At 39.9% G+C, this 16,862-nt stretch overlaps 1 protein-coding gene across 3 annotated transcripts in view; it reads right to left on the bottom strand.

The window, feature by feature from the left end:
• The window catches only part of LOC102136801 (uncharacterized), a 64,099-nt gene that overhangs the window by 37,174 nt on the left and 10,063 nt on the right, over positions 1–16,862 (bottom strand). Inside the window, exons 1-3 of one of the 3 annotated variants that reach the window (XM_065532812.1) lie at positions 12,474–12,561; positions 7,695–7,783; positions 5,358–5,423 (exon numbers count right to left, since the gene is read on the bottom strand). In XM_065532812.1, coding sequence (XP_065388884.1) covers positions 5,358–5,423; positions 7,695–7,781 — 153 coding nt within the window. In that variant the 5' untranslated portion in view covers positions 7,782–7,783; positions 12,474–12,561. Of the gene's footprint in view, positions 1–5,357; positions 5,424–7,694; positions 7,784–12,473; positions 12,562–16,862 lie in introns of those variants that run through there. The other 2 variants (XM_045375312.3, XM_065532811.2) reach the window with 2 other exon arrangements.

Raw genomic sequence — 16,862 nt, 5'->3', positions numbered from 1 at the left:
GAAAAACAGGAACACTTTTACACTGTTGGTGGGACTGTACACTAGTTCAACCATTGTGGAAGACTGTGTGGCGATTCCTCAAGCATCTAGAACTAGAAATACCATTTGACCCAGCCATCCCATGACTGGGTATATACCCAAAGGATTATAAATCATGCTGCTATAAAGACACATGCACACGTATGTTTATTGCAGCACTATTCACAATAGTAAAGACTTGGAACCAACCCAAATGTCCATCGATGATAGACTGGATTAAGAAAACGTGGCACATATAACCATGGAATACTATGCAGCCATAAAAAAGGATGAGTTCATGTCCTTTGTAGGGACATGGATGAAGCTGGAAACCATCATTCTCAGCAAACTATCGCAAGGACAAAAAAACAAAAACAAAAACAAAAACCGCATGTTCTCACTCATGGGTGGGAACTGAACAATGAAAACACATGGACCCAGGGTGGGGAACATCACACACTGGGGCCTGTCGTGGAGTTGGGGGAGGCGGGGCGGGGTAGGGATGGCATTAGGAGATATAACTAATGTAAACGACGAGTTAATGGATGCAGCACACCAACATGGCACATGTATACATATGTAACAAACCTGCACGTTGTGCACATGTACCCTAGAACTTAAAGTATAATAAAGAAAACAAAAAAAGAAAGAAAGAAAAGAGCTTCAGGATCAAGAGTGCCCTGAAGTACAGCGGTCTGGATAACGCAAGTGTTGAATCAGATCTTTCCCTGCTGCCGTGTTCCCCAAATAATAGTAAGGGCCCTCTGTACAGATGCCAACTCCACTGACCCACCAGTATTTGAAAAGGATGCCATGGGGAGTTATTTCTGCTACTCTTTTAAAAAAATAATTCACTTATGAGATGGAAGTGGAAATTCACAGAGAATTGACAGGTATGGGTTACCTCTTGTAGGGCCTCAGAATAGAGCAATGCCAAGCACCCTTTGGGGGCCTGGTCTTGTGCTACTGACCTTACTGGTCGTACAGAAGGGCTGCTCCCATTGGCTCTTGGGTGGGATGGTGAATGTGCTAAACCAGGTTCACTGCACCTTCCCCTCACAAAGGAGTATATATGCCTGGAGTGGCTCCATTGCTAGGCTCCATTTCCAGCACCTACCAATTGGCACTGTGTATTTTTAAAAGAACAACATTGAGGCTCCGTGCCTCCTTTCAAAGAGAGAGAAAGTTTCTATTCAGTGTTCTAAATGCTATCTGCTTAGTTTGATAGGGTTGTAGTGACTATCATAGGTGTTTTATTGAAGTCCAGAATATCCCAGAAAATGTACATTCCTCTCTTTTCTTATTAAATGGTGCACAGGAAAAAAAAAATACTGCCAGAAAGACAATCTTTTTCTTCTCTCCCAGGGGAAAATCAGGTAAATAAATAATTATAAAAAATCAGAGGTTTGTGTGGCATGAAGAACGAATGAAATATTGATTGTGGAATGTGGAAGTGTGAATTAAGCTTTGAAACATAAAACTGCTGCAATAGTTTTGATGCGTTCCCCCCAAAACCTCATGTTCAAAACTGATCCCTATGTTGGAGATGGGGCCTAATGGGAGGTGTCTGTGTCATAGGCCTGGGTCCCTCATGAATGGCTTGGTGCCATCCTCACGGTAATGAGTGAGTTCTCCCTCTATGATTAATAGTTCCCATGAGAGCTGGCTGTTAAAAAGAGCATGGGCCGGGCACAGTGGCTCACGTCTGTAATCCCAGCACTTTGGGAGGCTGAGGTGGGCAGATCACGAGGTCAGGAGATCAAGACCATCCTGGCTAACACAGTGAAACCCTGTTTCTACTAAAAATACAAAAAAATTAGCCGGCTGTGGTGGTGGGCACCTGTAGTCCCAGCTACTCGGGAGGCTGAGGCAGGAGAATGGCGTGAACCCAGGAGGTGGAGCTTGCAGTGAGCCAAGATCGCACCACTGCACTTCAGCCTGGGTGACAAAGCGAGACTCCGTCTCAGAAAAACAAGAAAAAGAGCATGGCCCCTTCTCTCTCCCACTCTTGCTATGTGGTCTCTACACACACTGGCGCTCTTTCCTTTTCACTGTGAATGCAAGCAGCCTGAGGCCCTCACAAGATGCAGATACTGACAGTATGCTTCTTATACAAACTGCAGAACTGTGAGCCAAATAAACCCTTTTCTTTATAAATTACCCACCCTTGGGTATTCCTTTATATGGCAACAAACAGACTAAAACAACTTCTAAGAATGTTGAGGGCATTCTGATCTTGGTGAAAGTAAATTCACTTAAGTATCCTTTATTCAGAAACTGAACTTTGTTAAACTGAAGAAACTATTACTATAACTAAAGTTTTATTTTTATTGCAAAAAGTTCCTAGGGAGCTAAAAGAGTACCCATTTATTTCAATTGCACCATCCCAGACCAACTCTATTCATAATTTAGACAAAATTGGAAACCTAATACATAATACCCGGAAATTGTTGATTCTAAGATAATACACTGATGCATACAATGGAAACCAGAAATCATAAGCCTCATATTCTTTACCTCAAAGACACTGAGAAAATAACATTAAGCCAGACTGATGTAAAAGTTTCTTTTTGATGGAGTTCGAGAAAGTAAAAATTAGCTTATACTGAGAAAGCAAAATTCTGCCCTTCCACACCTCAAGCTAGAATAGACACAGATAAAACCCATTGAAAAGTTAACAGCAAACAATATTTCTTCTAAGGTCATTCTGCAGCTGTAAAATGTCATAATTACCCGTTTTGAGCAACTACTGCTTTCTTACTCATTATGACACCTCGTCTTTTAAAGTCATAGGCTGTCAGAAATTGTGTAGTCTGAAATCACATCAGAAAGAACGAAAGTGACTTTGATGATGAGAAGCAGTTATCTGCAACTCAGATGCAGACTTTCACATGAGGGGTTTCTGAATATGTAATTTTACATTTAACTTTGTATTTTCCAAGGAAATAGGATCCCAGGTCCATTATGCAGTCTGGACATGGCATTGACTCTTTTATACAGAGCCTATTTTGCTTTAAGTCTATCACATCACTGATCTCACTGAAATTTCATCAGAATTCCCTCCTTCATCAAGATTATATGATAACCCAGTCAGGTGCCATGGCTCATGCTCGTAATCCCAGCATTTTGGGAGGCTGAGGTGGGCGGATCACTCGAGGTCAGGAGTTGGAAGACCAGCTTGGCCAACATGGTGAAACTCCGTCTATACTAAAAATACAAAAATTAGCCGGACATAGAGGTGGGTGCCTAGTCCCAGCTACTGGGAGGTTTTTAAAGGCTTCTTATTATCTCCTGTTCATCTTGAGGTTATGCTTATCTAGTTGTTTGTTGTTGGGAAATTAAGTTGTTCACCAAAAGTTACAACATGCACACTGGCACTATGATACTCACTGTCCATGACCTCACTGGTTTTAGTTTGTGACTTCACTAGCATGTAAGTGTCTTAATCTTACATATGTCAGAAAATATCAAGACTCTTTGTCTTGATGTGTTCCTTTTGGGTCAGATTATAACAATCATGCAATAAGAGTTCTTCATCAATCTTCTATAGTTTCTTTGTTAGACGTTTGCACTAAAAAACATGTACCTGTAAAATAAAAGACATTTAGCATTGAAAGTTCTTCTTTTAAAGGACTATGCTACAAACAAACAAACAAACAAACCACTAATTGAAAATGTCAGCCGGGCACAGTGGCTCATGTCTGTAACCCAGCACTTTGGGAGGCTGAGGCAGGCAGGTCACCTGAGGTCAGGAGTTCAAGACCAGCCTGGCCAACACGGTGAAACCCCATCTCTACTGAAAATACAAAAAGTAGCTGGGTGTGGTAGTAGGTGCCTGTAATCCCGGCTACTTGGGAGGCTGAGGCAGGAGAATTGCTTATACCTGGGAGGCAAAGGTTGCAGTGAGCCGAGATTGTGCCACTGCACTCCAGCCTGGGTGACAGAGTGAGACTTCATCTCAAGGAAAAAAAAAAAAAAGAAAATGTCAATAATAGTTATAAGAAAATCAAGCAAATAAAAAACCAATTAAATTAAATTAATAACTTATTGATAGTTATCATCAAATCATTGGTTCTATTCAAAGTAAAATTAAACTAAGCTATGTTCAGTATGTATAAAAAAAAAGGATGCAGAATTTAGGGAAGAGCCAGACGGAGTTAATCTTCTACCAGGGACTCCCTGTCAGAACAAAAACAAACCATACGAATTGTACACCATGCCAAAAAGTATGGCATTTTCCTAAGGTCCATGGTTCAAAGTCTAAAACTATGAATATTTCTACCTTAAGTTTTTAAGAATCTAAGTTATCATATGTTAAAAAAATTGAAAAATCATTTCAAAAATATTATGTATAAAACTGAATCTCAGAATGTATTTTCTCATAGAAGCAAAAGTAAAAACCACATTTTACATAAAACATCTCTGGAATAAAACCAACCTTCAAAGGATAATCTTAAAAAATTTAAAAACATAATTCTTCTAAAAGCATAGTGAATACTTGTCAAAGATTTACTTAAGTCATTAATGAGGGATCAGCAGCTAGACAAGACAAGTTTAAAGGAGATGCAAGAAACCGATATACAGATAGTGGAAAAAAGAATGCTGGAATAAGACTGCAAAATTAGACACAAACCTGATTAATGTCCTACAGGACAGTAATACCATAGCTTTGGGGATTATCTTTTATCCTAGCAAAAATAATTGCAACGTTTCAATCTTGTACAAGTTAATATCTTTTAGGATCTAAATATTAATTAATAGTAAATGGTAAGTCAAACAACATAACCCTCCCCTGCTATGTCAGATAACCCTTAGACAGGCTTGTTAATACAGTGGTCTAATATGACTCTGAAATGGCCTACATTTATCTTTTATTTATTTCTAAGTTTTGGATATTTTTCTCATCACAACAAATTTCTGATTTTTACTTTTTCTGGAAAAATCAAGTGGATGCAGTATTCACAAATAAGAAAGCCTTAATCAATAAAATGAAATAAAATATCTAAACCAATTTAAACTCACCTTAACACTATTTCCACCATGTTGATGTACTCTTGGTACTTTTTAATGGCACAGCATTGGGTCTTACGATGCAGCACAAGCATCAGACTATGTGATGATAGAATATTTTACCATTAGTAATCATGATGTGACTGTCTGGCTAGATTAGGGCTGCCACCTCTGAGAGAAATCTGTTAAATTGATGCCACCAGCCCTGGGGCTACCATACCAATCAAATAATCATTGTGAACTCGCAATTAACTGGTAACATTGAGAATCAGAGGTAGTAAAATAGGCATTTCCTCTGTATTCATTATATGTACAACGGTAGGTATTACCTTTACCAATTTTGTTTCTTCTGCATGAAGGTGAAGATCTTCATCTGGCTGGGTAATTTCAGGGCTCTGAAAGGATACAGGATAAGATCACTCAGTGATAGGCTGCCTATGACCTAGAGCAGAGCCTCAACGAGCACCACCAATCCACTGTGGATGCAGTGTATATGGGATGATCTCGTCTACTGTTTAACTTAGGGCTGAAATCAAAGTCCCATTGTAACATGCAATCATAATCTTTCACTTTGTTTGGGACAATGACAAACACATGTAAGATTGACAAAGATATAACTGCTTTTAACAAAGAACCTATCGAAACAAAAATAAACTTACAATAAAGGGCCTTCAGACACTACGTAAGTCTGCTTTTTCATATTGGGATGAAATCTATTTCTCAGAAAGTATTTATCTTGCTCAAGAATAATATTCAAAACCTACTATCTGTTTTCTACAATTGAAAAATCATTATAGTGTTTCGTGGGGGGATATGGCTCAGCAGTCACTCAGGAAATATTTCAGCAACCTCTCATAACATTGTTTCCTTCCAAAACTTAGAAACTGTATCTCCATGAGGGCCTTATTTATTTATTTATTTATTTTTGAGACAGAGTCTCACTCTATCACTGCCCAGGCTGGAGTGCAGTGGGGCCATCTTGGCTCACTGCAACCTCTGTCTCCCAGGTTCAAGTGATTCTCCTGTCTCAGCCCCCTGAGTAGCTGGGACTACAGGAACGCACCACCATGCAGGCTAACTTTTTGTACTCTTTTTTGTAGAGACAGAGTTTCGCCATGTTGCCCAGGCTGGTCTTGAACTCCTGGGCTCAGATACTCTGCTGACCTCAGCCTCCCAAAGTGCTAAGGCATGAGCCACCACACCCAGCCCATGAAGGCCTGATTTTATAAATGAAATGATATTTTACTTTATCTTCTAGTAATAGTTATCCATTTCAGATTTTGTGCCATTTTAAAAAATTATGGATAATAAAACTACATATTTAAAGATCATTATGAAAAAATCTCAGACTAACTCTCCCTCAACAACTTCTTGCCTAAAAATGCACAAATATTCAGATTCCAGAAAATTAATGATGATGTGAATCTTCAATCTCTGATAGAGACGGGTTGATCCAGTGATACATGACTAGACAAATACGGTTGTACCCAGTGATCAAGGGCAACATTTGGTTTTATTTATCTTTTCAAGGGTAGATAAAAGATAAAGGGTAATCAAAAGATAAAAAGGTTATTTATCTTTTTCAAGGACTATTTACATGTCACATGTTCTGGCCACAAAGAATAAAAGACCAGAATCACAGGTTATTACAGATCATTACTGTAACAAATTATTTTTGTTGGTATTCTCTTTCTTCGGAATCTATATTAAAAAGTCACTGCTAAAGCACAGCTTTTATCACATTAATACTAATCCCAAGGACACTCAAACACACATACACATTTCAATGCCTTCAGGGAAACATTAAAAGATTCATCTCAAGTATCTAATTTCCAGCCCTATCTGTCACAACTTTCCAGCTTGAATCACAAGCTCACCCCCTGTTCTCTGCCTCTGAAGCCTTGCCCTTAAACCCCTTTCTCACCTGAACTATCTTCACAAATACTTTATGACAATTAAAATCCCATTTGTAATTCAATACCAGCTTAAATCTAGCTATCTTCATGAACTTTCTATGACCAGTTTAGCCCACACTATCGTCCCATTTCTTTCTTTTCATAGTACTCATCATCTTTATCATACTGATAAGCAACTATTATTCACCTAAATAATGTAATTATTACTTTTGTACATTTTACCTCAATGAAACTGTAAATTCCCTACAGCCAAGCACTGTCTTAAACATATTCTCTCAATATAATCTATTAAATCTGATCACTTCTTAATGGGTAGAAATCACTGACAGTGGCACAAGGAGAATGGCTCCTATAAATCAGGGCTGGGGTATGTGTTTGTGTACATATATTTTCCCCAAAAATTTCCTAAATAAAATTTTCCAATTGAAAAATATTCCACTCTGCTGTCCCATAAATAACTGAAATTTCCTGGGAACAATACAAATTTAATATCAAAATTAAAGATGCCTGTCATAACTAATGACAGCTCAGATATTTTCTGAAAGATCATGTGTCCTGATATTTGGTTAAGTAAGTATAGTGAATCCTCCCATAGTTTACTGCCTCTACTGTGAACTCAATTTTCATGGGTCTATTTAGTTGAGTTCTCAGAAGCGGTGTTGGGGAAGTAGAGAAGTCACAAGCCTTCGGGAAAAGTAAACATGCTCTCAAACCAAGAGAGTAGGTCAAAAACAGGGAATCCCAACTTACCAGAGGTCCAACTGAAAAAAACACAGCAGCCATAATCTCTGCCTCTGGCTTCCCCTCTCTGGAAAGAGTGGAGTCTTGCAGAGACATATCTAAGGAAGAGAAATAAGCCATGAAAACCAATCCTGCCTGGGGAATTTCAGACTTACCAAGTTGGAATCCTGACACAGAAGTGAGCATGGCCTCCCTAAGGAAGCACAAGAGTAACCCTTAAGATCAGTGAAGGACAAAGACCCTTGCTCCTGTAGAGCTCAAGATTTTAGCACTGTTAACTATAGTCACAACTAACAGGCTAGCCATTGTACAAGGAGGTTTTAAAATATTTTCTCAAGTTATTTTCACATCAACCTAATAGGAATAATATTCCCATTCCATAGATGAGGAAACTGAGTCTAGAAAAATTAAACTACCCAAGGCCATGCAAATACATGACTCCAAATCAATCTAATTCCAAAGCCCATACCTTTTCCACTGAATCAACATGCTGTGTGAAGTACAACAAAATAATACTTCAATCTTTCTTTGCCATAATTAGTCACTCATCTAACAATTACATATTCTAAGAATCTCCTTTTCTTGCCTTTCCCACGAAGAGCCAATTTCTGAATATTTTCAGAGATCTGTTTCGTGTAAAGAGAACACTACAACTTTAAAATTTAAATGATATTGGAAGTCTTGACTTACCCCCTCCCAATCTGATATTCAAATAGATCTTTATCCTTTCTATATCAGGCAAACTTAAATAAAAAGGAAACAGGTATAATAATAATAATAATAATAGAAGAGACATGAAATTCAGTGCACAAAGCATTAAGCTGTAGTCTTTCTATGCTGAAAAAAGTATATACCTAAAAAAAGTTTTATACTATGGAGGAACAGGGTGACAGAGATCTTTTCCAGGGATGCTTGGGCACTGCTTTTCTACCTTTGGCTAATGGTATGTATGGCCTTGCTGAGGCTGAGTTTGGTTCAAGAACCAGGAGTGCCTGATGTAGGATATCAAACAGTACAGATTGTTAATATAAATTCTTCTAGGATGGTAATATTAGCCTCATGAATAAAAGGCCAGTGACATAGTAAGTATTGAGTTTTTGAGAAACTCTACCTTGTGCAAAAAGTGTTATAAGCAATTATATGGTCCTGCAGCTAGGGCCTTTGTTATGCTTAAACATGTGGAATCTGCTCCTTCCCTGAATGTGCACCTTGCTTCTCATAAGGTTCAGTAGCTTTGCTCAATAAACATAGCAGAACTCAATCTAACCTTACAGTGTCTAACAATCAGAAGCTCATCTGAAAAGGTATTTGAAGTACTTAACCATTATTCTTTGAAAAACAAGAATAATGCCGGGCGCGGTGGCTCACACCTGTAATCCCAGCACTTTGGGAGGCCGAGGCGGGCGGATCACTAGGTCAGGAGATCGAGACCACGGTGAAACCCCGTTTCTACTAAAAATACAAAAAATTAGCCGGGCGCGGAGGCGGGCGCCTGTAGTCCCAGCTACTCAGGAGGCTGAGGCAGGAGAATGGCGTGAACCCGGGAGGCAGAGCTTGCAGTGAGCCGAGATTGCGCCACTGCACTCCAGCCTGGGCGACAGAGCGAGACTCTGTCTCAAAAAAAAAAAAAAAAAAAAAAGAAAAACAAGAATATTAATATACAAAGCAAAGTTATCATGAATGTAAAGAATATCAGAGATACAAATATTAAATAATTAAATAGATATGGGTATACTGAAACTTATATTGTCAGATTAATGTACTAACTCAAGGAGGAGACCAGGGTTTAGTTAAATCAAGAAAACACATAAATATCTTGGCTGGGCCTGGTGGTTCACACCTGTCATCCCAGCACTTTGGAAGGTTGAGGCAGGCAGAGCACCTGAGGTCAGGAGTTCGAGACCAGCCTGGCTGACATGGTGAAACTCCGTCCCTACTAAAAAATACAAAACAATCAGCCAGGCGTGGTGGCGCACACCTGTAGTCCCAGCTACTCGGGAGGCTGAGGCACGAGAATTGCTTGAACTTGGGAGGTGGAGGTTGCTGTGAGCAGAGATTGCATCACTGCACTCCAGCCTGGGCGACACAGCGAGACTCTGTCTCAAAAAAAAAAAAAAAAAGTGAGTATCTTAAAAATGTAGAGTGGTTTCTTTCATGACACTGGGGCTTTCTTAGGCAAAATGAAAAGGTTTTGGTGGAAGAGAAACAATGAGAAGGTGAGGGAGGAAAGCAGTGCAGTGTGGAGATAAAAGAGGTAAAGAAAGAATAGTCTGAGGGGATTCCTGTATTGAAGCCTTAAGGTAACCAACCAGTAAGTGGTTTTGTCTTATACCAGTGTTTCTCTAGATTTTTCTGTTATACAGCCTTTTGCAAATCTAATGAAAATTATGACTCCTCTCCCATTTTCTAATGAAAACACTCCATGTATAATTAGAGGGGTCTCAAATAACTAAGAACGCAAAAAACTCACTGGATATTCTTATTAAAAAGGAAATTCTTTGGCTCCATCCAAGATCAAAATCAGGATCTCCAGATGTGAGGCACAGAAATACACATCGCTTGGTGGCCGGGCACGGTGGCTCAAGCCTGTAATCCCAGAACTTTGGGAGGCCGAGATGGGCGGATCACGAGGTCAGGAGATCGAGACCATCTTGGCTAACACGGTGAAACCCTGTCTCTACTAAAAATTACAAAAAACTAGCCGGGCGAGGCGGCGGGCGCCTGCAGTCCCAGCTACTCGGGAGGCTGAGGCAGTAGAATGGCGTAAACCCAGGAAGCGGAGCTTGCAGTGAGTCGAGATCCGGCCACTTCACTCCAGCCTGGGTAACAGACCAAGACTCCGTCTCAAAAAAAAAAAAAAAAAAAAAAAAAGAAAAGAAATACACATCGCTTGAACAAGTACACCTCAAGAAATATTTAGTTAATATAATATGTTAACATGTTAATTATATAACATGTAATATGTTAAATTATATAATGTTTTAGTTTTAGTGTAGTATTTTAAGAAATACTGTCCTGATACACAATAGGGATTCTGAAGGGTGAAGGAGTGGGAGGTGGGTGGAGAATAAGGAATTACTTAATGGGTGTAATGTACATTATTCTGGGGATGGATACCCTGAAAGCCCTGATCCCACCACTACACAGTCTATGCATACCAGTAAACCTTAACCTTTTTGGGGGTATGGACCCATCTGAGAATCTGACCTTGTCCACAGAATAATGCACATGCATATATGATGTTGCATATTACTTCAGAGAGCTTGAAAACTGACTCTCCCTCCCAAGCCCATACACTGAACCCCAAGTTTTACAAGGTTGCAAAGAAAAAAAATGAGCCAAGAATATTGCACACCCCCAAGCCCCCGAACACTAAAGTAGACGTACAAAGAGCAACATACGGCATTTTCAATTCCTCAGGTCTAGAGTAACAGTTTTCTGCATCTTTAACATTTATCAAGAGTGAGCTGAGTCATTTAAAAAATACTTGTAAATATTAATAAACTCCGTGAGAATACTTCATGTAAATTATGCTAGTAACATATGTTTAACAAACAAACTGCAATAAACACCTTGTTTTATCTTAAAATCAGAATGAACAATATTTAACATTTAATATATTCAGCTTGATCTCAATTGTGTAAATACAATGCATAGAAAAAGACTGTGAGTAAGGCAAAACTCTACTGAGACCTCTGACACCTGGGGCTGTGATGCTTACTCTTCTTTCTGCTTTTCTGTACTTTCCAAGTAGACAAGAAGAAGTATCTACATATACATAGGAGTCTGGAATAGAAATAAAATCCCAGAGCGACTGGTCACAGCCCCAGGTTCTAACCGTGGTTTGGCTACTGTAGAACTGTGACTACAGGCAAGTCACTTGAGCACAATGAATCAGCTATTAGTACATGAGAGTAACCACATTATATATTTCTACTATCCCCTTTGTCATTATGCAGAAGATATCTAGGCCAATATTCCCCAGTTATAATTTCCCTAGATATTTACAAGCTCTGTCTTTCCAGCTATTGCAAAAGTATCCAGAGACTGAAGGAGAAACTTTACTTGTTTTGCTTCCTTGGCCAGTGTAGTTATTTAGAAATAACGAAGGGTCCATGTTTTTGCTAAGAATCTCAGTGCCATTCACCAGTCCAGCATTTCCCAATCAATGCAATAACACCATTGTCATGACAGGGAGTGACAAGTGATTAAAAGGTGATTACAGTATTTGAAATGCTACATTTCAGGAAAAGCTGCCTCGGTTACTGAGTAGCGCTGGTCCCCCGATGTGAAACCTAGTTTCATCCCTGCCAGTTCAGAAGCCAGAGCCGGCATGGACATGCTCCTGCCAACCTCGCCCTCTTTCTCTAACTGCTCTCCTCTACCCACTCCGGGTATGCCCTCCTCAGGGCCAGCAAGGCGCGGGGCTGGGAAGACAGGAAAGGTCGGGTCAGGGGCCCGCCCGTCCTACTCGAATCCCAGCTCACGCCCCGCACCCGGTTCTTTTTAACCCCAGCGCCGCCAGGCCCGCCAGGGAGGAGGTTCCCGGGTTCGGACCCGGGTTAACAGGCCTCAGAGGGCACGGGGCCCGACCTATGAGGGGGGCCCGCTGGTGACTGAACCCACACTCGAGAAGGAGGCCCAGCCCCAGTCGCCTCTCAGGGGTGGGCGGGTCCGCTCAGGGTCTGGGGCTATAGAGGAACGGCCACGCCCCAGACGCCGTCGGGAGCCAAGCGCCAAGGGAGGGGCGGCGGGCAACCGAGGCCAGGCGCCCGGGACAACGAGTACCTGGCGGCAGAACTGAGGACAACTGAGGGCACTCGCAGAGCAGGGCGGGAACGCTTCCAGCAATGGCGGCGGTTCGGCGGGGCCGGCCTCCAGGCAGGGCATTGCGCCTGCGCAGCCGGAGCGTCGGAACTACAGTGCCCGGAATCCTCAGCGCCTGAGCACCCCCGCCCCTTTTTCTGCGTTAGTGAAGGAATTGGCTCTTTCGGGGTGCGAAAAAATGCCAATTGGATATACTTCTGTTGAGAAGCCTTGACTATGTGTCAAAAGCAGTAGCACTAGAGATACAAATAATGACACAACCCTTGCCTTGGAACATTTAGGTGGGACGAAAGAAAGCCATTGAGAGAACAGATAGATGTGATCCAGACAAATATGTGAACAAGTGCTCGGAAACACTATTTCTGAACAATTCCCTTTATGACAATTTCCTCAGAGTTGGAAGAGATGGCAATTAATGACAACAATACCAATTAAGTAGAATGGATATGAACACCTGAAAATACAAATTTTAGGCCAAAATTATTCGAAATACAAAGAAAAAATCTTTTTTTTTTTTTTTTTTTTTTTTTGAGACGGAGTCTCGCTCTGTCGCCCAGGCTGGAGTGCAGTGGCCGGATCTCAGCTCACTGCAAGCTCCGCCTCCCGGGTTTACGCCATTCTCCTGCCTCAGCCTCCGGAGTAGCTGGGACTACAGGCGCCCGCCACCTCGCCCGGCTAGTTTTTTTTTTTTGTATTTTTTAGTAGAGACAGGGTTTCACCGGGTTAGCCAGGATGGTCTCGATCTCCTGACCTTGTGATCCGCCCGTCTCGGCCTCCCAAAGTGCTGGGATTACAGGCTTGAGCCACCGCGCCCGGCAAGAAAAAATCTTTTTGAAGACAAATAGCTGTAGAAGTTCTCCTCGATGCATACAAATGATAATTCTTAAAACACAATGACTGAAAGTATTTATTTGCAACAAATTTATTTGACCACTTATTCAAGGGCTGCTTGTCCAAGAGCTATATTAAGATTTATTTACTTTCTTCCCTACCAAAGACGATATTTTTTGATGATAGAAACTACGTCTGATGGAATTTATTACTCAGAGTGCCTACTTAGGAGACTGCTCGCATAATGAATGAAACGAAGGAAGAATGAATGAATAATTTAGGACCCTACCTCCCGACAAAATGCACACGGAATTGTCCACATCACTATCAGCATTTTGGTCAAAACCATTCAACAAGTCTCTAGGAAGCTCCAAATGTTCCCACATCTTCCTGTCTTTTTCTGAGCCCTCCAAACTGTTCCAACCTCTGCCCATTACCCAGTTCCAAAGTTGCTTCCACATTTTCCAGTATCTTTATAGCAGTGCCCCAAACTCTTGGTACCAATTTCTTGTATTGGTCCATTTTCACACTGCTATAAAGAATAACTGAGACTGGGTAATTTATAAACAAAAGAGGTTTAATTGACTTACAGTTCCACATGGCTGGGGAGGCCTCAGGAAACTTACAATCATGGTGGAAGGCAATCGGGAAGCAGCAACTTCTTCACAAGGCATGAGGAGAGGGAAGAGCCGGGGAAACTGCCACTTGTAAAACCAACAGATCTTGTGAGAAGTTGCTCACTGTCACAAGAACAGCATAGGCGAAACTGCTCCCATGATGCAGTCACTTCCCACCAGGTTCCTCCTTTGACACATGGGGATTACAATTTGAGATGAGATTTGGGTGGGAACACAGAGTCAAAGCATATCATCATGGTTGCTGGTGGATTCGTCGATATTCTGAGGTAGAGATACAATAATCTATCAGTTTGATTAGGAGGTCTGGGTTTTGCTTTTTCTATGGTAATGTAAAAGGGCAGGAATATCAGTATGTTACACATTCAGTGCAATTACAAATCAGTCTCTGTGCATATAAGGAAGCACAAAATCACAGACCTAGGGTCTTGATAGATATGAAAGAAACCCTGTGTGATATCATGCCCTCATCTTTACCTCAAACTCTCACCTAAAATTACTAGTGAGGACTTTTTTGTCCTGCTGTTAATATTTGATAATTCTAGGTAGCATGCAATAAGATATGGAATATATGAATAATAACTTGATTTTATAATAATAACAGCCTAATTTTAAATATATATGTTGTGCCTTGTACTCTACAGAAAATGCGTACTTTTTTCTCTAAATTAGGTTTAATTTATTTCAGAAGTTTCTAGATTTTATTGTCTCTATTTAGCCAAAGCTACAAGAAAGGTCAAATTCATATCTTTAAATGCTTTCATTATCAATCAAGAAAGTGAAATGAACAAAGAATTTTACTCAAGAAACTAGTGAGAAATCAAAGAAATGTACAAAATGTAGAATACAAGAATTAATAAAAACAGATTAACAGTGGAATAAATAAATAAGTCCAACTGGTTCTTTGTAATGGAATGTGGAAAGACATACTCTATTCTTCTGGATAGGAAGATGAAATATCATAATCATATCAATGCAAGTTTTATGCATGCTCAAACATGTATAAACTAAGAAAAAGTCTGAAAGGAAATACAGCAAAATGTTTGCACTTTTTTTCCTTTAGGTGGTGAGATTAAAGGTAATACTTTTTTAATATAATTTTCTGTATTTTCTAAATCTTCTGTAAAGAACAAATAGTTTTATGATCAGGAAAAAATAAGACATTTCTTAAATGCCAAATTACCTCTCATTAATACATATAATGCAAATGCCAATCAAAATACCAGAGAGACAGATGAGGGACTGGGGAAGAACTTCAAAAAGGGCCACAAGGGAGATTAAACATTATGCAAAAGAGTAATGAGGAATTTTAAAGCAAAAAAAGAGAAAGTAATCCTATTCTACAAGATATTAAAACCTAATGCAAAGTCTGGCTAGTAACTTCTAATCAAATTGCTTCCATACTTTAAATAAAATACTTGCAAATTTAGAACACAGACAAAGATAGAAACTTCTCACATGACCCAGCACTAAGCCCATCGGATGGCAGAATGCAGAATCAGGTGGCAATGGACTGATCTTAAGACAGATGAAGCAGTGGAGAAAAATCTTCCTGGAGCTGATGGTATAATTTGCTTCCTGAAACAATGACAGTCCATGAAATAAGGTAGGAAAATGTTTTGAACCTCTCTCACCAGCAGATCCCTAAATCACAGACCCAGAACTTGGAGGAAACAGGAAACAGGAAACAGGAAGCCATCTCTGCACCTCTCCAGCACTGCTCTGGTTGGCGGGCAGAATATCATAAAATCATCATGATTCTTATATCAAAACCCAAAATTCTAGACTGATTAAATAATTATTTTTTTAAATGAGAAAAGTTATTGTTTATTTGATCTTGGGCTAGGGAAGATATTTCCAAGCAAAAAGGGTAAAAAGAAAGAAAAAGAAATGATTAACAGATTGGAATGCAATAACGGTGTAATATCAAGTGTTGGCAAGAGCTCATGCAAGTGCGTGTTCTCATGACTGCTGGAACAAATTGGTGTAATATTTCTGAAGGGCATTCTGGCTGAATATATTAGAAGTCTTTAAAATGTTTATGCTCTGACTCAGTAATTCAACATCTATGAATTTTTCCTAAATAAGTAATAAGAGAGAGATACAAAAAGTATTTACAATATTGAAAGACTGGAAAGAACATAAATGTTCAACAATACATATATGTTCAACAACAGGGGACTAGTAAATATGAATTATTTATATGATAAAATACTATCTAACCTTAAAATAATATTTTAAATAATATTTAATGATGAGAATATGCTGAGAAAAGTTTAATCATTTTTAAAAAGTTAAATGTAAAATGAAAGTTAATAACATGTACAAGATTATTCTAATTTTTTTTTTTTGAGATGGAGTCTCAAACTGTTGTCACCTGGGCTTGTAGTGCAATGGAGTGATCTTGGCTCACTGCAACCTCCACCTCCCAGGTTCCAGCAATTCTCCTGCCTCAGCCTCCCGAGTAACTGAGATTGCAGGCACCTGCCACCATGCCTGGCTAATTTTTGCATTTTTAGTAGACACAGGATTTCACCATGTTGGTCAGGCTGGTCTCGAACTCCTGACCTCAGGTGATCCAACCTCCACGGCCTCCCAGATTACTGGGATTACAGGCGTGAGCCACTGCACCCGGCCTATTCTAAAACTTTTTAAACTTATGAGATACACATACACACACATGTATCTGGAAGAAAACTCCAAAATAGTGGCAATGATTTGGAGGGAACATTGGGAGTGATTGTAATTGTCTGTTACTAGCAGCTAAAAGCATGCCAATAGACCTGGCAAACGCCCACTCAATCTTCAGAACTCAGCTCAGCTGCCACTTCTTCCAGGCAGACCTCCTGTACTACTCACTCCTATATTATACTAGGTATTCTGC

The sequence above is a fragment of the Macaca fascicularis genome, chromosome 16, assembly GCF_037993035.2.
Source record: "Macaca fascicularis isolate 582-1 chromosome 16, T2T-MFA8v1.1".
In the NCBI taxonomy this organism is placed as follows: domain Eukaryota; kingdom Metazoa; phylum Chordata; class Mammalia; order Primates; family Cercopithecidae; genus Macaca; species Macaca fascicularis.
The sequence above is the reverse complement of the archived record's forward strand: the minus strand, read 5'-3'. Positions and strand labels throughout refer to the sequence as shown.